Raw genomic sequence first — 18,197 nt, forward strand, 5'->3', positions numbered from 1 at the left:
GAGAGAACTGAAATGATATTGTCCGTGAAGGAACCAAAGCAGCTTTATTTTCTGAGGGTAGTTCTGTCTTTGGAACCACTCCCTTCTCTCTCCTCTCTCTCTAGATCAACAAATTTGCCTTCTCTCTAGATACCGTCTCTTTGCAATTTGCCTATTGAAAAACAGACATTTCTCCACATAAGTCTTCACCAGGGCCTGTCTCCATCGACTGAAAACACACGAGACACACACTGCCTACAAATGTGACTACAATAGCAATTGTTGTAGCAACAGTGGGAAACGTGGTCAACTAACTAGACCAAAACTTGACTCCTGTTAGTGCAAGACAGAACAAAAAAGCCTTGTCACTGCTTGAGGGGGAGGAAATTCTAATCACGTCCTCTCCCTCGAGTCTCTCTCTTTCTCCTGTTGTTCCCCTCTCGCACATGCCTGACCATGAGATAAATAAACCGCCACTGAGCCGTATGATAATAAAGTCTGCCTGCAGTGTTTCAATTCATCTGTGATTAGAGAAAACGGCAGTGTTTTCATTTTGGCGTGTGCTGTCGTCTCTGCAGATACAGTGAGGAGAAACAAAAGGAGATGTGATGCTCATTTAATCCCATATAAAGAGTTGGGCAATTACAGTCAAGAGAAGAAGCGAGAGAGGACAAAAGGGCGAAACAATGATCATAATGTGGTTATACAGTATGATGTCTGTCTGTGTGCACATTGAACTATCACAAGCTCAGTATTATCTAGGTTTGGATTAAAAATGTGCAAGAGCAAAAGAGCTAAAAACAAGTGTTGGAATAGAAGCAATACACAGATGACCACAGACTCCTGCATGCACAAGATTTATCTCTCTTATGAGATTAAAAGAATAAAACTAATCTGCTGTCTAGCTATAAAATCCTACTGATGCTGACTTAAGTCAAAGCTAGAAAAACTGCAGTGCGCTCTCATCTCTTATATCTTGATATTATTTAACACTTGTAGCTTTACTGATACAATTGCACATTGTTCTGATACTGTTCTTATGGTTTAATATGTCTCACAAAATGAAATGGTGTATTTTGGCAGGAGCTCAGAGATGATTTCTGTCAGTGGAAAACATCAGTTAGAGATCCGCATTTGCATGTGCGTGTGCTTCTCTGCAGATCTGTTTTGTATTCCCTTCTTCTCCTATACGTAACAGCTGTGCTTCAACTTTAGACTGAGTGACTTATTTTAATACATGGATATATCTTAGTTTACAATCTACTCCCAAGAGATTCATCACTTCAACTCTGTGATTTGTTCACCTCTCTGTGTATTTTATGAGCAATCTGTAACCAGACACAATAAATTATTGTGTGGCCCTATACGCTGAATTTCAGCTTTTACCTTCTGGTACTTCAGGGCTCCTTGTTGTACAAACATCCATCGGTCCTATTTCTACTTCTTATTTAATTAGTAGTAACTATTGTATTTAAATTTTTGCTGTATTGCTTATATCATGTTACATATGCTAACATTAGTTTCTTACATCACATTATTGTTCTGTAAAAAGTAGTAGTGTTGTGCAGTATCATGTTCTGTTCAGTGCTGTTTGTTTTCCTGTATTCTGCCTGTGTAACACCATATGTAGTGAGCTGTCACTGGCACTGGGTGTCTGCCAGGTAAGGACTATGCATCTGACTGTTTCAGTGTCTATGTTTTTCAAATGTGTTTTATTTCCCTTTGAAACAATAAAGCTAATCACTTATACAGTAAGTCACTTTGGCTAAAAGCATCCACAAAATAAATGCCATCTAATGTAACTTTGTAACTGTATTTTAGATGTTGATAGTCTAATTATTTTATCATATTTCCTTGCAAATGTTTTCTATTTTATTCTATTCTATTTTGTATTTTATGTTAGAGGACAGTAGCAAAAGCAATTCACTATATATGACAGTCTGGTTGTGTATATAAACTGAGATTTTGCAAAATGACTTCAGTGTGAGACTGATCAGATGAGATCGTTTGATTATGCGTGTATGTGCTGCATGTAATTATCTACAGTTCTTGGGATGTAATTGTGCTTATAGATCTGGCTCTTTGTATTTATGTCTAATCTACAGTAAATTGAGGGACAGTGAAATATGCCAGATAAGACTGTAAGATTAGACTAGTGAGAAGTCATACACTCCTGGTATCATTGACTAAGTCTCATGTAAACATATTGCAAACAAAGGGCGTATTGCAGTTAAGATAATGATATTGTACCTCTTCCTTGCACCATGCTGTTTTGCAATATCTGCTCCACTCTGATGGCCATGTTGGAGACATTCTGGGCAATAGCTTGAATTTTCTCCACCAGGCTGGCTGGTTGAAACCTGCACGCGCGCACACACACGCACACACACACACGCAATACAAAACACACAATCGCAGGTTAAAGAAGAGGTAAAGGCATTTCACACCATGGCAGGTATTTTTATTTTGTTGCCAAACAAATTTTGGCAACTTGAAAAAACGGTGCCATGGACAAAAGGCAAGTGCTTCTGTAATCAAGAGACTATCACACCCATGCAAACATTTATCTGTCACTAACATTCATTATACCAAAACTTAACCTCATCACTTATTTCACCTCTCCCAATAGTGTATTCCTCTCCAGACCTTTCCCCACTTCACCTTCTTCCTCCATCACTAGTCATAGGCTAGTTTCACTACTCTTCAGTTATTCCTTTCTTTCACTAGTTTTTCAGTTCATTGTATTTTTTCTGTCTCAGTATTTTCTGTCTCTGCTTCTCTTCTTTCTCTCTCTCCATTTTTACATCCAAGCAGATGTAGAAGTGTTAGTGGGAGATGCAAATTGGCAGACACTAGATTGGAGCGTGAAAGAGAGAAAAAAAACCAGTGCTGTTAATACAACTCTCTCCGCAAAGTGACAGAATTCCCATTCACATAAAGACAATGTGTATGTCTTTATTGTGTGTATGAGTTTGCTTCTGCTTGTGTGTTCAAAGTACTTCTGCATAATGCATCCTCACATTTTCAACGCCTCAGACTGCATGGCTGCACAACATGCAAAGTCAAGCCTGCGTACACAAATACTTACACTGCTGTGCCCGTCATGTCCATTTAATGACTTGGTTTCATTGTGCATTGTGCTCATTTGTGTGTGTTTAATCAGCAGATGGTATTAAATGCAGAATCATAATGCACAACGATCAGAATTATTATTATGGGTGAGTGAAATGCAAGTCTGCTTATGTGCAAAAACGAACAGCAGCTGTGTAAAATGAATAAAAAAGTGTCATGGGACCTAAGAAAAATACAACAAAAGTGCATTTGTTGTTTTACAAAGTGTAAACAAAAAAAGGAGGCTGTTATCAAAGTCACAGGCGGTCTCCATGCTGCATTAACAACTCTGTGTCATTTGTAAGCAGCACTATGTGTGTTTACATCCCTTTTAATATGTTCAGTACAACAGAGAAGCCATTATTTTCCAGTGCGTGTATATTTCAGGGCAAATAACTGTCTTCAAAATATAGAAATGTTTTGAAATGTGAAATTATGTCATGGGCAGTATTTTTGTTGGATAGGATAAAGCTTTGCTTGCCGTATCCTGGCTATTTATGCTATTCTGCATGGTACACATTAAGGGGGCGATCCTCAATATAATTTTAATTTAATAAGGGACATTTAGATGGTTGAACTGTTGGTGATTTCTCATCCTACAGGAACATTTCAACCTCTAAAAAAGTCGTAACAAGTAGCTTGTTTACTGGTGGTCTAACCCATTGACAAAACAATAGATGGTACACAATAGATGGTAAATAAGCACAGATTTCCACAAACAATCCAATCCAGTGAAATTTATGTGAAAATAACATCATGTAAAAATTTGCCCTGCTTCCTTACTGAACACTAAGCACTTCCCAGATCGAGCCATCTATCTTCCACACTTATCTGGGTCCGGTCACAAGGTATATCATATTTCTTTGTCTCTAACCATGTCCTCCAGCTCTGCCTGGGGTGTACCCAGGTATTTTTAGGTATTTCTGGGCCACATGGGATATATACTCTGTCTGTGCTTTGGGTCTTCCTAATTTTCTCCTCCAAGGTGGACATGCCTGAAATCCATCTATTCATCCATTATCTATACCACTTGGAGCCCCCAGGAATTAAGAGCTGAAGTAAATCTCAGCCGACACTGGGCGAGAGGTGGGGTACACCCTGGACAGATCACATCTATCACTGGGCTGACAGTTGCCGTAGAAAAACAAATGTTCATGTTCACATTCAGACCTTCAGGCAATTTACAGGCACAAATCAATCTAACCCACTTGTCTTTGCACTGTGTGAGGAGGCTGGAGTGCCTGGAAAAACAAAACAAAACACATCAACATGGGAAGAACATGTAAACTCTACTGGTCATCCTTTCTTGCTGTGAGGCAACAGCGCAAAGCCAATGTACCACTGTTGCCTAGAATATATAACACAGAGAAGTTTCCAAGACACATCTAAATGAAATGTTCACACCTCAATAGGTTGCTTCAGTGCCAAAAAGCAATGGGTCTTTCCTGAAGTTTGTATTCATGATCTAATTTTTTTGGTCATTAAACAAAGCTCATGGCCGCAGGTTGGAGCTGGAACATTGATTGACTGGCAAATGGTGAGTTTCACCTTTAGGCTGAGCTGCCTGTTCAGCATGAGTGTCTGCATTATTGGTGCTGCCAAACCATAACAGCATTAAGAACAAGATGCTTGAACCTTTTCAGTGAGCAGTGACTCTGTCCCAGCCCGAAGGGAGCAGTCATCTGTTTTCTGGCATGACACTGTGGAGGTGTTGACATTCACCCCTGCCATGGCTGCAAACTGTGGTTTTTATAGCTGATCTCCAGCTACCAGCTACTACATACTGTAGCTGTGCCTTGGAATAATTTCCTAGGTTTTGAGGGCTAGTTTTGCATTCTGTGCCATAGTTGTCGAAAGAACACAACTAAATTTTCATGTCACTGTGGTTATCAAGACCCACAAACGGCTTTTCACATTCACCAGCTACCAGACACTAAAGGAAAAAAATCTGTGGTGTAAATAAATGTTTCTAAATCCAGTCAGTGTGAAGGCACCTTGAAACACACGTATCTTAATAAAAGCTCATGACAGAACTAATTATAATTTCACTCCTCCACTCTGCATGAGACAAATACAAGGTGCATGTTAATGAAAGTTATTAGGTTGTCTGACAATGAAAGCATTATATTAGACTATATAATTATATACATTTCACAAACTTTAGAAGATTACAGCTGTAATGATACCTGCACTATAAAAGCTGAAATGTATTTGCCCTGAATCTTTTGGTCGGTGATCTCACTGACCCCTGATACTGTAAAGCTCTCATTGGGGGTGAGGTTGGGGGTGGTTGTGACTCTGCAAGTTGACCTGTAAGAGGCTTTAACTTCTAAAATGACCCCTAATGTTGGCTGCAATGTGAACTCATCCCTAGAGACGAACACACAAAGGACGAGGAGCCATAAATGGATGAAAGACTGAAAGGAGAGGACTGCACAGAGAGATCCAAAGAGGGCAAGGAAAAATGAGAGAAAGAAACGTACAGTGGGGGGGTCAAGAAAAAACTGAAATAAAAACAGACAGGAGAAAAAAAAAAGAAGGCGATCAACTATCCAGAGAATAATAGTCCTGGGGGACATTCCTGTTATGAAAAGGAAAAAATATACCAAAGAACTTCTCAGCGCCTTCGCATGGAAGCCAACATAACAGCTTGACTGAAATATTAAATGTCAATTATGATCAAAGTCTACAAGGATATACATATTTGAGGGCCCACTGCTACATGCTATTCACAATAAAGCATCTTAGCTTTGGATAATGTAGCTGGTTCTTTTACAAATGAGGGAAATAAAACAGAAATGAAGAAGAGCAAAGAGAAGACAAAACGGCAGAAGAGTACAGACAGAGGAGAAATAACAAAAAGAAAACGCCAAACAGAAGTAGAAAAATTGTTTAAAAAGTTTTAAAAAAAAGGTTATTATTTCTCTTTTTTGTCTAATGAGCTCATCGCCTTAAGGTAACAGCACAGCTAGAAGCATCACATTAACCAAAGCTGTCCAAGGTCAGAGATGCATGAGAAAATGGTATTACGGCTGTGTCTGTCTATTTATTTATTTATTTGTAACAGCATTTGCTCCATTGTTTGTTTCTCCACTGGTCTGGCAGCAGAAATGAGAAAAATAATGATAAAAAGAGAAGAATTTACATGTCTTGTTAATGTCAACATCGAGTAAAGCTACAGTATTGACTTGAGTGTTGTGGAAAAGAAGGCCTCCCAGGATAAAGGTTGTCACTGACAAAGCTTAGTTTGGTGCTTCAGGGAGGAGAAGTACATAAAGCTGAGCCACAGCACTGATCTTCAGAAAGCGTACGCCTCAGGGGTGACTTAGCAATCTCCCCCCTCATCCGCTACACAGCAAAACGGGGTGAATCACCTCTGCATCCTTTTCCCCTCCTTCACCTCTCCCTCTCTCATTTTCTCAGGCTCTTTGACGTCCCTGTCCTTCCCTCCCTTCCTCGTTATTTTCTCACTGTTTTCTGCTCTAACGAGTGGCTGCCCCGTGGGCAAATCACAGGCTGGAGCCTCAGACATCAAGTCTTATTCGCCGCAACACAGAAGTGTGTCAACACCAATGAAGCTCACACAGAGATGAGACTCTTGCCTCGTGTGTGAGTGTGTCTTTGGTATTACTTGCATTTTGAGCACTGAAACCTGTTCACACACTTACACTGTGGGGACATGGCCTTTCTCCCGCATGTCTCCAGGAAATTAATGTGAGTTAGGGCAAAAATAAATCATTAAATAAATCAAAAAAGGTGTGTGTCTTTCTGTTGGCATATCCCTGACTGGCCTGGGTTGTGGAGATGTTTTTATAAAGCTCAGTCTTCATTTTCTCCTCACCCTGCTGGCAAAAATCACACTTGACCACGTCACTCATACCCAACTATGCTGCTTACACACTCTGATTATGGTGGGTGTGCAAGAGGAGGAGAAAGAGCAGTGGGAAAACATAGTTGAAATGACACAGACAGCAAGCGAGCAAAGTCAAGGTAAAAGTAAAATGAAAGAAAAAGATGGAAACATGGAGGCAGGGAAACCAGTGATGGAATGAAAATCACCCGACGGAAGAGAAACTTGGGTCATTACTGCTGTGACAGTCGTGTGTGTGTGTGTGTGTGTGTGTGTGTGTGTGCATGTGTGACCATTAATCCTGCAGGCAATGCACTCAGTCATGGTTGTGCCCTGGTCTCATGCCCAGGTTGGTTTTTAACAAGTGTCACCTCAAGTGACTAATGCACAGATAACCACACACATGGCACTATTTCACACAGATACATGCATAAACATTCTCCTTCTTCAGCCAACAAATGAACCTTATCCAGAGAAGTAGTACTTGTATTGACATAAACTGAGGACTAGTTTGAGTGTGAACCCTCACTTTGTGACACAGCTTTAAAAGGCTTGTAGGGTTCATGTTAGAATTAAGTTAAGGTTAGAGCTGGGGTTAAGTATTTTGTTAAGATGGTTAAGCTTAGGGTAAGGGGCTAGGGAGTGCATTATTTTAATGAGTGTCCTCACAAAGATAACTGTATAAATGTAAAAATGTTTGTGTGTGTGTGTGTGCGCGTGCCCACCAGAGCTTCCTTAGTCAATGTCTTTTTCATTCTGTATCCTGAATCAGTCCTCTTACTAAAACTATAATAGCTTGTTCACTCCAAGGAGGCATTCATCCCAAACCAAACAGCACTGTACTCAGAACAAAACAAAATGGATTTTCTTCTTTATTTATTTTTTTGCAGTGTTCTCCGATTCTGACTTTCTATTATTCACAGAGCACTGGTGTTGAAGAGAACAACTTTTCATCTAAGAATTAAACAAAGTACAGTGCATGTAGCTGAAGTTTATGTCTGGGTGAAGATTTGTTGGTAAAGACCTGAAATTCTAGTCTAGACTAGTCAAGCTAAAGGGGCCTGGCTTTCTGTAGAGTTGCTCAGTGCTCCTCAGACATTAAGATGTTCTAAGATAAAGCTATTTTGATCATAAACACTATTTTTTACCTCCACGAGGACAAGTCTGCTAAGACAGCATGCAGAGTGATACAGTCAATGTGAAAATTGACCTGTTAGGACTAATATAAAGAGTCAATTGAATAGTGTAAAGGTGGGAACACTTCATAACCGCGGAGATCTCTACGCCCCATCCCACACAACATAAACCTGGAATAACATTCAGCTTGGGCAACAATGGGCAAAAATAACAGTAGTCACAGAGCAAAGGTTTTAGGCCTTGTATTTGACCATAGTTACACCCTGACCATAACCCTACATCCACTGAAACTAGTTTCATCAAGGCAGTAACTGAAAATTGATTTGTCTAACAGTTCCACAAGCATGTACCATCATACTGACAGTCCGTGATAATACACAGCATTACACCCTTAGCAGGGCACTTCTCCTCCGGCGTGGCCTAAGAGTAGAACAGCTTCTTATACATTAAACAGCCCATTATTAGACATTGATTGCAGTAAACTCCAACACCGGGACTGTTAGACTCATCCATTCTAGTGTCTCTGTGCAGATCAGAACCTTAGTGCTTATCCGGGATCATTTAACAAGGTTTGAAGAAGTGAGGGCAGCTCTGTCAGTTCGTATCACATCATCAATTGCAGCACTGAGGTTAGTCAGCCTGTTTGTGAATGAAAGGAGTCAGAATCTGAGACAGAAAAATAAAACTGAATGTTTTGGTGGTATGAGGGCAAAAAGCGGAGCAGTCTGATAAAAGCAATAGCAGCAAGTTTATATAAGACTTGTCCATTTACAGCAGCAATTCAAAGTATGAATGACTGACATGGATTATCTCTGGTAGCATACGGTTGCATTATTTTCAGCCACAGCACCCCAGTAAGATAAACAAGTTTTATTACTGCCAGTTGAACATAAATTACACTTGACTGCTTGGGTGTGTACTTGTGCTGTACGTTTACTGGGACATCACTTACAAATAATGTCAAATGTTTTCAAATAACTTAACTATAATAGCACAACAATATTAGCAGTTTGTCAAATAAATGTGCTGTCCACAAATGAAGATTAATCTAAACTCATCTAATTTATAGTTTCAGGACAATTTAAGAATATTCTCAAATAAGATTTCAAAGACTAAACAAAGTGGGTGTGAATCTCACTATAACCAGTGGTATTACAAAGGAAAGATTTTAATGTGCAAAATAAATAAATAAAGGGAAAAAGGAGTATACCTGTTGATAGCGGAGCTGAGCTCATCCAGGCGGCGTGCATCAGTGGTGGAGGTGTTGTCGAGTTTGGACAGGCTGTCCATCCTCTTCAGAATCACCTCCAGCATGTCACTGATCTTCCTCAGCACACCACGTGACTCCACGCCTCCTAGCACTGAGTGGAGACAATGGAAGGAGAAAGGAGAAATGAATAAAAAGGTGGAAGGTGGAGTACATAACAGCACAGAACAGCAAGCACATTGTGGAGATTGGCTCTGCACTTGTTTCAGACAACTGTCTGCAATGCAGATGAAAAGCTCATTCCCTGCTGCCATGTAGCAAACAATGTAAAGGTTCTTTGTGAGATTTGTGACAAAACACAATCAACCTTCTGTCTGTGTTTACTAGTATTTTGCTATCTGCTATTTTATTCAATAAAAAAAACAGACTTCTTTTGATAGTAAATATCTACTTAAAAAGCTAACGCTTCCCTTTACTTTCTTAATGTTAATGCTTTTTGTTTCATATCCCAGATGACAAAAATGCTACATGTGATTCATCGAATTTACTCCCATAAATCAAAATTTAAGAATTAAATAAAAACTGTCATGTAAGCAAGAATAAGTAAATGGGCCATCCCAAGAAAAATCCCAGAAGTTTGATTTTTTTCCTCATATCTGTCAAACTGTTTTTACTTCTTTTTTGCTTCTTATTAACACAACACATATTACACTTCTTGCATCTGTTTCAAACTCCCATTATGCTGACAAAAAGACTGTCCCATTTCTAAAAATTTGTCCATCGTCCATGACACAGCTCATTCCCATAATAACACCATCGCCTCTTCACTTCAGCCTGTCTGTTAATCCTTAGTCTTTAACCTATTTATCTTTAGCTTGATCTCTCATTTCCTCTGCTTACAGATGTGCATGTCGTCCAGTGCTCTATTCTGATTGCTAGTTATAAACTGGGTTTTGTTCAGGCCAGACACCCAGACACTCTGGAGTCTGATGTCTGAATATGGGCTTACCTTTATATCCTTTGATACTCTTTGATAGGAGAAGAGACCGAGGCTATGAGTTATGAAAAGCAGATCCTAATTATGCCAAGGTCTCTTTTTCTTGCCTCTGTCAAGTCTGTGACTGTGTGACGGCCAATTTAATTCCCTCATCTAGCACAGCAGAAAGGGCTTTCTGGCCACGGAGACGAGTGGCTGTGTATGTTATGTGTGAGGATGAATGCACTCGTCTTAACATGAACGGGCACTCACACAAAGATGCAGAGGCAATAAGGGAGAGAGGTAAAATAAACTCTGACTGCATTAAAGGTGTACCAGATCTCGTTAGAATAATTACACTGATGCTGGCAGGGTCAGAGTGTCTGTGGAGTCTATCATAATGGCCCAGAGCAGAACAAGGATGGGGACTGAAAGGTGGAGACACAGATGGTTTTCTCATATGCCTTTGCAGAATTAATCTTATTATTATCTTAATATTATCTTATTATTACCTAATGTATATATGCTTAATTCATTATTTTAAGTGCTCTTACAATAAATAAAAACACACAGACACAAAATAAATAGAGAATAAATGTTACTCAAGTAAGAAATTTGCTCCCTCTTATGAGCAAGGCATCTTTTAGTAAGCAAAATGCACAGATAACTATACAGGTTTGTTCACCTCAGTTTAACTGTAATGGTTGAGTCTTTAAAGGCAAACAGCAGAAACTACAGAAGAGCACCTACAAAAAGACCAATATCACCATTCAGACTCCCACAGGTCACTATGCACTTATACAGAAGAACAGCTGCTGTTTTTTAAATGTGGAAATGTGAAAATGGAAGAAAGCTTTATTCATAGCATATATATTGGTGTTAGATCACTTCTTTTATCTACTGCACTTTAACATCCTGGAATCAACAACTAGTTGATCAAGTACAATAAATAAAAACAACAGTCAGAAACACTCCTACATTAAAGGAATAGTTCAGGATTTTTATAAATATACTTGTTCACCATCTTGCCAAGAGCTTGAGATCAATATGACCCTCATGAATAAAAGGTAAATATGAAGTTATAGCCAGGATCCGGTTAGCCTAAAAACTGGAAACAACTAATGAATTCATTTACTAATTACCTAATTAAATATGTTATATCTTGTTTGTTTATCCTATACAAAAACTGGATTTAAAGACTTATAGATATCAAGGCGGTTTTGTGCTGGATTACTTTGTGGCCAGGAATATGGAGCAGTTTCAATAAAACATTATCAGTGGATCTATAACTATGTGTACAAATTCAACAAGGAGGCAAACACAAATCAAGCAGGTGTCAGAAAATGTAAAGGCTAAAATACAACAACAAACTGGAAATATGAAGTGTTCATAAAAAATTGTTTTGCAGACTTGATAATATGTTTCAGTAATGGAAAGCTAATTTCAGTGTGTGTACACTCTAGATGCATTTTAATGTCAAGTGCAGTTACAACCAACACAATCCAAACACTGTCACACACGTGTAAAGAGTCAAGAGTAAAGAGTCAACGGAAATCTGTCCACTTCAACCTGATGCCAACATTAATTCTTTAGCGACACACACATTATGCAGTAAATGGCCAAATACAGCTCAGGACACGAAGGTCAGAGTGTTTTCTTCCAGCCTCCCATCAGGGCACTGGCTAGGGCTCATATTGACACTGCAAACACCTGGATTACACTGTCTGACCACTCTGTCAAACCCTATGTCTGCTGTTTGACAGGCAATTACAGCCAATGGGCTCCGATGCCTAACAGCTCTGGTGCAAGGTCACTGCCTGCCTTGATATCCTGCAGCAGCAGAGAGAAACCTAACTTCAGTGAGCTATCTCCTCAGCAACAGATGTATTGGTCTGAGACTGACAGCGTTGTGTCCTTTGCCTGCGATGGATCTCTGTGTCAGGCTACACTATTGGGTCATTTGGGTGACAACTTTGTGATTGGCTCATAATGGATGACATCCACGTTAAGGGTCAAGCAAACTGAAGGAATAGCCAAGATGATAATTTATGATTAAGGGTGAACAAATAAGGCTCTGTCTAAATTTTAGTGTTTTTTTCACAGAACTTATAATTCTGGTAAAGTCTCAGAAAAGGCATTGACCTGAGCCAGCCGCACTTTTAGAGTTTGTTTGATTTGCTAGAAAAAAAACAAAACAACCAACAACTTACGCACGCACGCACGCACGCACGCACGCACGCGCACGCACACACACACACACACACACACACACACACACACACACACACACACAATGGTAACATAAAAAACCTACAGGTATAAAAGCTCCAAAAATTAACAAATAGATCTGTGATATGTGCTAGTCGTCTGTTCAGGTAATGGGGCTTATTGTTCTTTGTTTTGTCTTTGTTTCTTCACAAATCTCTGTGTGAAAAATTAGTCACAGACTCTCATGGATCTCAAATGGCAAATAAGGGCTGCCATTAAAAAGCTGATGTCATTGTGCACCTTGATAAAAGACGAGAAATTTTGCTCTACCATTATAGACAATTACTGCCCTTATTTTCCGTCATCAGATGAAGCCTCATTCAAATCTTACTGCTGTGATATATGTGTAATGAAGGACACTGCGGCCATAGAGAGTGTATCTAATGCACGTGACCAAAACGGAGATGAAACTGCAGCAGCATGGAGAAGATGGCAGCAGAGTCAGAAATAGAGAAAAATAACACAGACAAGAATTGAGATTAAAAGCCAAATGTCTCATTTGAGTATTTATATTGAGTCTGGATATTGTTTGTAAGCTTTTTCTGATCAGGATCTCAGTGATCACAAATGGACTTTAACAGGAAGAGGTTAGGTCATTGTTTAGACAGGGTATTGACAAATTCTGATTGCTCAGTAAAATAAAAAGCTCTGATATCAGAGAAAGACCTTGCATGGCAAAAGAAACTGCTTTAAGGTGGGGAAAAAATCTTATGATTAGTAATGTTAATATATTTTTGATGGAGCATGATAGCTTCTAAACAGGTTTCATTGTATTTACTGTGCATAAAAGAGCTAGATGCCTTTAAATTCTAATTGTAGAGAAATAAATTGAAATAAAAAGGGCCTGAGTGGAATCAGAAGGTGCCTGACTTGCAGTAGTAATTAATACTTACATGATGAGAGGACCAAAGAATTTAGGTCTAATATGCATAATGCCATGAAAACCACAGGCCATAGGTTGACACCACGGATTATATTTAATTGCATAAGAAGTGAAAGTGATCAGAGAAAATGTAAAGGAGAAATAGTGACTCATTATATTACAGAAACCTTTCTGATTGATATCTGATGGTGTTATCTCTGATTTAACCTTTTGACCCATACTCAGAATTTGTGCTCTGCATTTAACCCATCTCCAATTGCACTGTGGGCAGCCATTGCCCCGGGGAGCGTTTGGGGTTTCAGCACCTTGCTCAAGGGTCTCACCTCAGTCATGGTATTAGGCTTTTCACTTCATCGACAATTGCCGGTCCTGAGACTCGAACCTGCAACTTTCAGGTAACTCCCTATCCATTAGGCCACAACTGTTCATTCATTCATTCCCTGTGACTTTATGTTTGCACATTTGGAAACTGCAATTGCCATCAAACACCTGCATGGCAAATAGTCTTGGCGATTATTTCACTTGCACTATGACACATTGATACTGTTATATTAAGGTCCCTGCTGAACACACTGTGCTACAATACAATATTTACAAAGAAATATCAAAATTAACAAGTTATAGCAAAACTTATATTGAAATGCACCACAAAGTATGCATGGAAAGTACAGTAACTTATAGAAAGTTATAGTGAATATATGAGTTGTGCTAATTACATTGTGTTGTGTTATTATTGTCAAAATTGCCCTTTGGTAAAACAGATGGATGGATGATCACTAACCTGCAGTCCTAATGATGCTGTAGTGGAACCTTTGATGCTACGAAAATGACAAAGTTGAAGAATAAATTTGTGTGAACTTCTGAAGTGTCAAAAAAAATTCTAATTTACTTTAATGAGACACTTGATGCAAGTTTTGGATTATCTATGAACTACATTTTCTCAAGAAGTCAAACAGGTTTTTTATGGTCCTTGAGGCATGACTTCAGTAGATTTGCCACACTCTCTGACTGGCTACCTGTTTGTGTTTATGTAAGATAAACGCAGATTTAAGATTCAATGAGAGTAAAAGCAGTGAACAGGACCAAGCTGCTGGAATACCATTTCATGCTGTGTTTGGCTTCCCCCACTGGCATGGGTTGGAATAAATCAGAACGCGTGCCCAGACACACAGACGCATGCACAGCGGCTTGCTTTAGCTATCATATTGGACTGAATATTTAGTGTCACGGCACATCATACTTCTCCTGAGGACTGAAATGCATGAAGCGTGAACAGAATCCTTGTTAGTGAGGGACTACTGAAAACTGAGAAGGAGACTGTGTGTGTGTGAGTGTGTGTGAGTTTCTGAGCAGACAGTGGGAACAATCAACATTAGTGACTGAAAATTAAATTCACCAGCCATGCAGCTTCACTAAGGATCCATTGAGAATACTAAAATTAATACAATAACTCAATGTAGTGTCTCTGTGCGGACTGTTTGTGTGTATGAATGCTTGTAAAAAAAAAGTTCATGAAATAGCCACAGCATGTCCATCTACTTGGCTTTGTAGCAATGGAAATGACAGACAGGGTCACACAATAAAATACAACTACGACTTCTTTCCACCAAATCCCTTATGTCACTAACTTCAAAAATGCACATTTCACACAGGCTGGGAACATCATATGTCTGTGTCAACCGCTCCATCAAAAAAAGGCAGGGGTTGGTTTCTACAGTATATAAGTATGTCTGTGACTAAAGCAGGTCCTGTGTGCAGGGTGAAATACAATGGGTCCCTCCATTATGGTTGAATGCTGAGGAAAAAAAGATTTTAAAGCAGTGGGGTTCTTTCCATTAAAAGTGTGTGATTGTGCCCCGAGGTGCTCTGGCTCCCTGTGTGTCTATATGTGTGTGTTTATATTCGCAAAGACGACAGAGGGCAGAGAGAGGGCACTCTACAGCATGGTGAAGAGGCAGATTGTGCTGCTTTTACGCATGGCTTTTTAATTAAAATGCACAAATTATGAATGCAAAGCAACACAACAGCATGTGCGCTCCAATACATTGTACTATAGGGGTGTTGAGATCTGGATTACAAAGCCCAACTGCACTGAGTAATTAATACTGACAGCCTAGAACTTCCAAACCAATGATGCCATTAAAATAGCATTTTGAAAACTACAAAACCTAAAGGTGGGAAACGCACCTGAAAGAAGTGAGATATGAGTATTCTCCTGCAGCAGACTTGTGGCACTTTGAAAACGTTTTCCTGTCTCCACACTGCATCTAAAGCACGATCGAGCTGTCTTTAAAAATTAAACTGTCTTGAAGCAAACTATCATTTGATATGTGGTGGGTTCGCGAGATGGCTATAATCCTTCCTACAGTGAGTCAGCCAATCATTTCTGTGTGTGTCTGTACAACTATCTCTGTGAATGTGGTTTCTAAGAGGATGCATGATAAGTAACTTATTCGTGTGGGCATGTGCACACACTCCGCTGCATGCACTGAACCATTCACACACACACGCACGCATGTGCGTGCACACACACACGCAAGCATGCACGCACGCACACACACACACACACACACACACACACACACACACACACACACACGCACACACACAAAGTATTATGCATGCCAGAACAGGATGGTGGTTTGATTGGCTGGGGAAGGGGGATGGGTGAAGTTTGCATATTCATGAGAAGAAAACCATTTGTGGTTTGATGAATGCTGACAGAAGGGCCTGCTGGATGGGAGTTGACACAGCTAAATTAACTGGAGACCGATGCCATTTTGTCACAAGAGCACACACACACACAGACACACAAACACAATGACAGACGTGACCGAGGGCTTCTAAACAGGAAAATCCAGCTACCCAAAACAAAATTGTGATATCATTTTACACCTTCAGGTTAATATCTAAAAAACAACTGTCTGTCTTGGCTGTAAATCAAAGAATTAACACCTGAATTTCTGGTATTACATGATACAATATAGAGATGTTTCATCAGTGCTCAGTAAATCTGCAAGCTCATAAACGTTTTGTGTGAGATAATCCATCTCAGCGAGGGTTTTTTGAATGCAGGGCTTCCAGCTGTAACTCAAAAAATGCAGCCATGTCTCAGTAAAATTCCCATGGGTGCTGTCATGGTGTCCTGCCTGTTTCTTATTATTCATCATCAGCTCCAGGATTTATCTCAAGATGCATTGTCACATGAAATGTACCTGTGCTTGTATTCATCCTCCTCCTTTACTTCTCCCTAAACCTCTCCCTTCTTTTCATTTATCCTTATGCTTGGCTCTCATCCTTACCCTCCTCCTGCCCTGTTCTTACTCCTCCACTTAATTCTTTATCCTCCCTCCACACTTCACCAGCCCTCTCATCTGCAGTAAAGGAAACAATGAAATCAGAGGTAAAACTCCTCTCTCAAACCTCAGCTGTACAGACAGACAGAGTGCTTAATGCTCTGCTACCACTTTAATCTCCAGTACATCTCCTCTCCCCGTTTCTGCATCCACATTCAATTACTGCAAATTACATACAGTTTAATTACTATGGTGCAGGAGCCCTTCTGTTTATTAGCTAAGGAACTGAATGCAGACAGAAAATGATTGGGAATAGCTTTTTTTCTGTTGCACAATTGGAATGAAAGTGCGAGAGGGGCTTAGGAAAATGAAAATGCAGGAAATGAAGCATGAAGGAAGTTAAGTATCATGCTGGAAATAAAGTAAACAAGGAATATCACTGATCTAAAACCCAATGTAATAAAATGGAAGACCATAAATAACAGGATGATCAATAAGATATTTTGTATCACACAGCGGAGAACATAATAGAACCAGTTGGTGCTGGTGGGGGAAAAACATTTGGTCCATCTTAATTTTCAATCTTCTTTGTTGAGCTTTTAAAATATGTGTTGTTAATTCGGCCTTGACATTTTCTCATTCATCTAGTGATGTCAAAGCAAATTGGATTTGATGAAAGGAGACGGGATAGATGAGACGATATTAAAATACACAAAAAAGACACAGCTACAATGCCTGCTATGGCTGACAGTTTCTGTCACTTCTCCATCCTGTTTCAAAAGGACTGAGAAAGGGATGAAGACTCTGCTTATGACTATATTTATTCATCCCCCTTTCCCAAACTTACTTCTCTAACAGACCTATTTAAGATGCTTCACTTGAATTTCACTTTTCTGTCAAAATTGAGACATAATACTTTTTTTAAAAAATACTTTGCACATTTTTATATTTTTTTTAATATTTTCCACATTTATCTGTAATATTGCTATGATGTGAATTTTGAGTTCTGGTCCCCGAGCCTGGCTAATCCAGGTAAATAAAGCCTGCTTGTGTCTGCATTTGGGTCCTACCTCTCCTTCCTCCTTTATCATCATCACCACCACCAATTCGTAACAAATATATTTTCTACTTCTTATCTTTTACTCTCTGTCACTCTTTAATGTCTACTGTTTGGCTATCTGACTTATTTTTGACAGAAGATATACAATACACAAATACACAAAGCCCTTGAACTAGACAAATAATAATAAACAACATTTCAATAGAGACCAAACTCTATATACACATGCAGCTGGAAAGACTAATCTGTCTGTACGTGACTGTTTTTGCTTTTTGATGAAACTGTGATCAAACGAGTTGATAGCTGTTTAAAATCTGAATTTTAAGCGGAATACAAAACAAGGAATTATCTTCATTAAATAGCGTTTTTCTTCTTGGTATTACACAGGAGGAGTGCACTGTTTATCTTCTGGTTTGAATGGTGACCCTGG

General features: G+C 39.3%; 1 protein-coding gene across 1 annotated transcript in view; it reads right to left on the bottom strand.

Annotated features, from left to right (window-relative positions):
• LOC113128861 (alpha-1,6-mannosylglycoprotein 6-beta-N-acetylglucosaminyltransferase B-like) overlaps window positions 1–18,197 on the bottom strand; it is a 121,373-nt gene that overhangs the window by 78,218 nt on the left and 24,958 nt on the right. The window contains exons 3-4 of the mRNA XM_026304460.1: window positions 9,288–9,438; window positions 2,230–2,339 (exon numbers count right to left, since the gene is read on the bottom strand). Coding sequence (XP_026160245.1) covers window positions 2,230–2,339; window positions 9,288–9,438 — 261 coding nt within the window. The remainder of the gene's footprint in view (window positions 1–2,229; window positions 2,340–9,287; window positions 9,439–18,197) is intronic.

This window comes from Mastacembelus armatus, chromosome 1 (genome assembly GCF_900324485.2).
Source record: "Mastacembelus armatus chromosome 1, fMasArm1.2, whole genome shotgun sequence".
NCBI classification, from domain to species: Eukaryota; Metazoa; Chordata; class Actinopteri; order Synbranchiformes; family Mastacembelidae; genus Mastacembelus; species Mastacembelus armatus.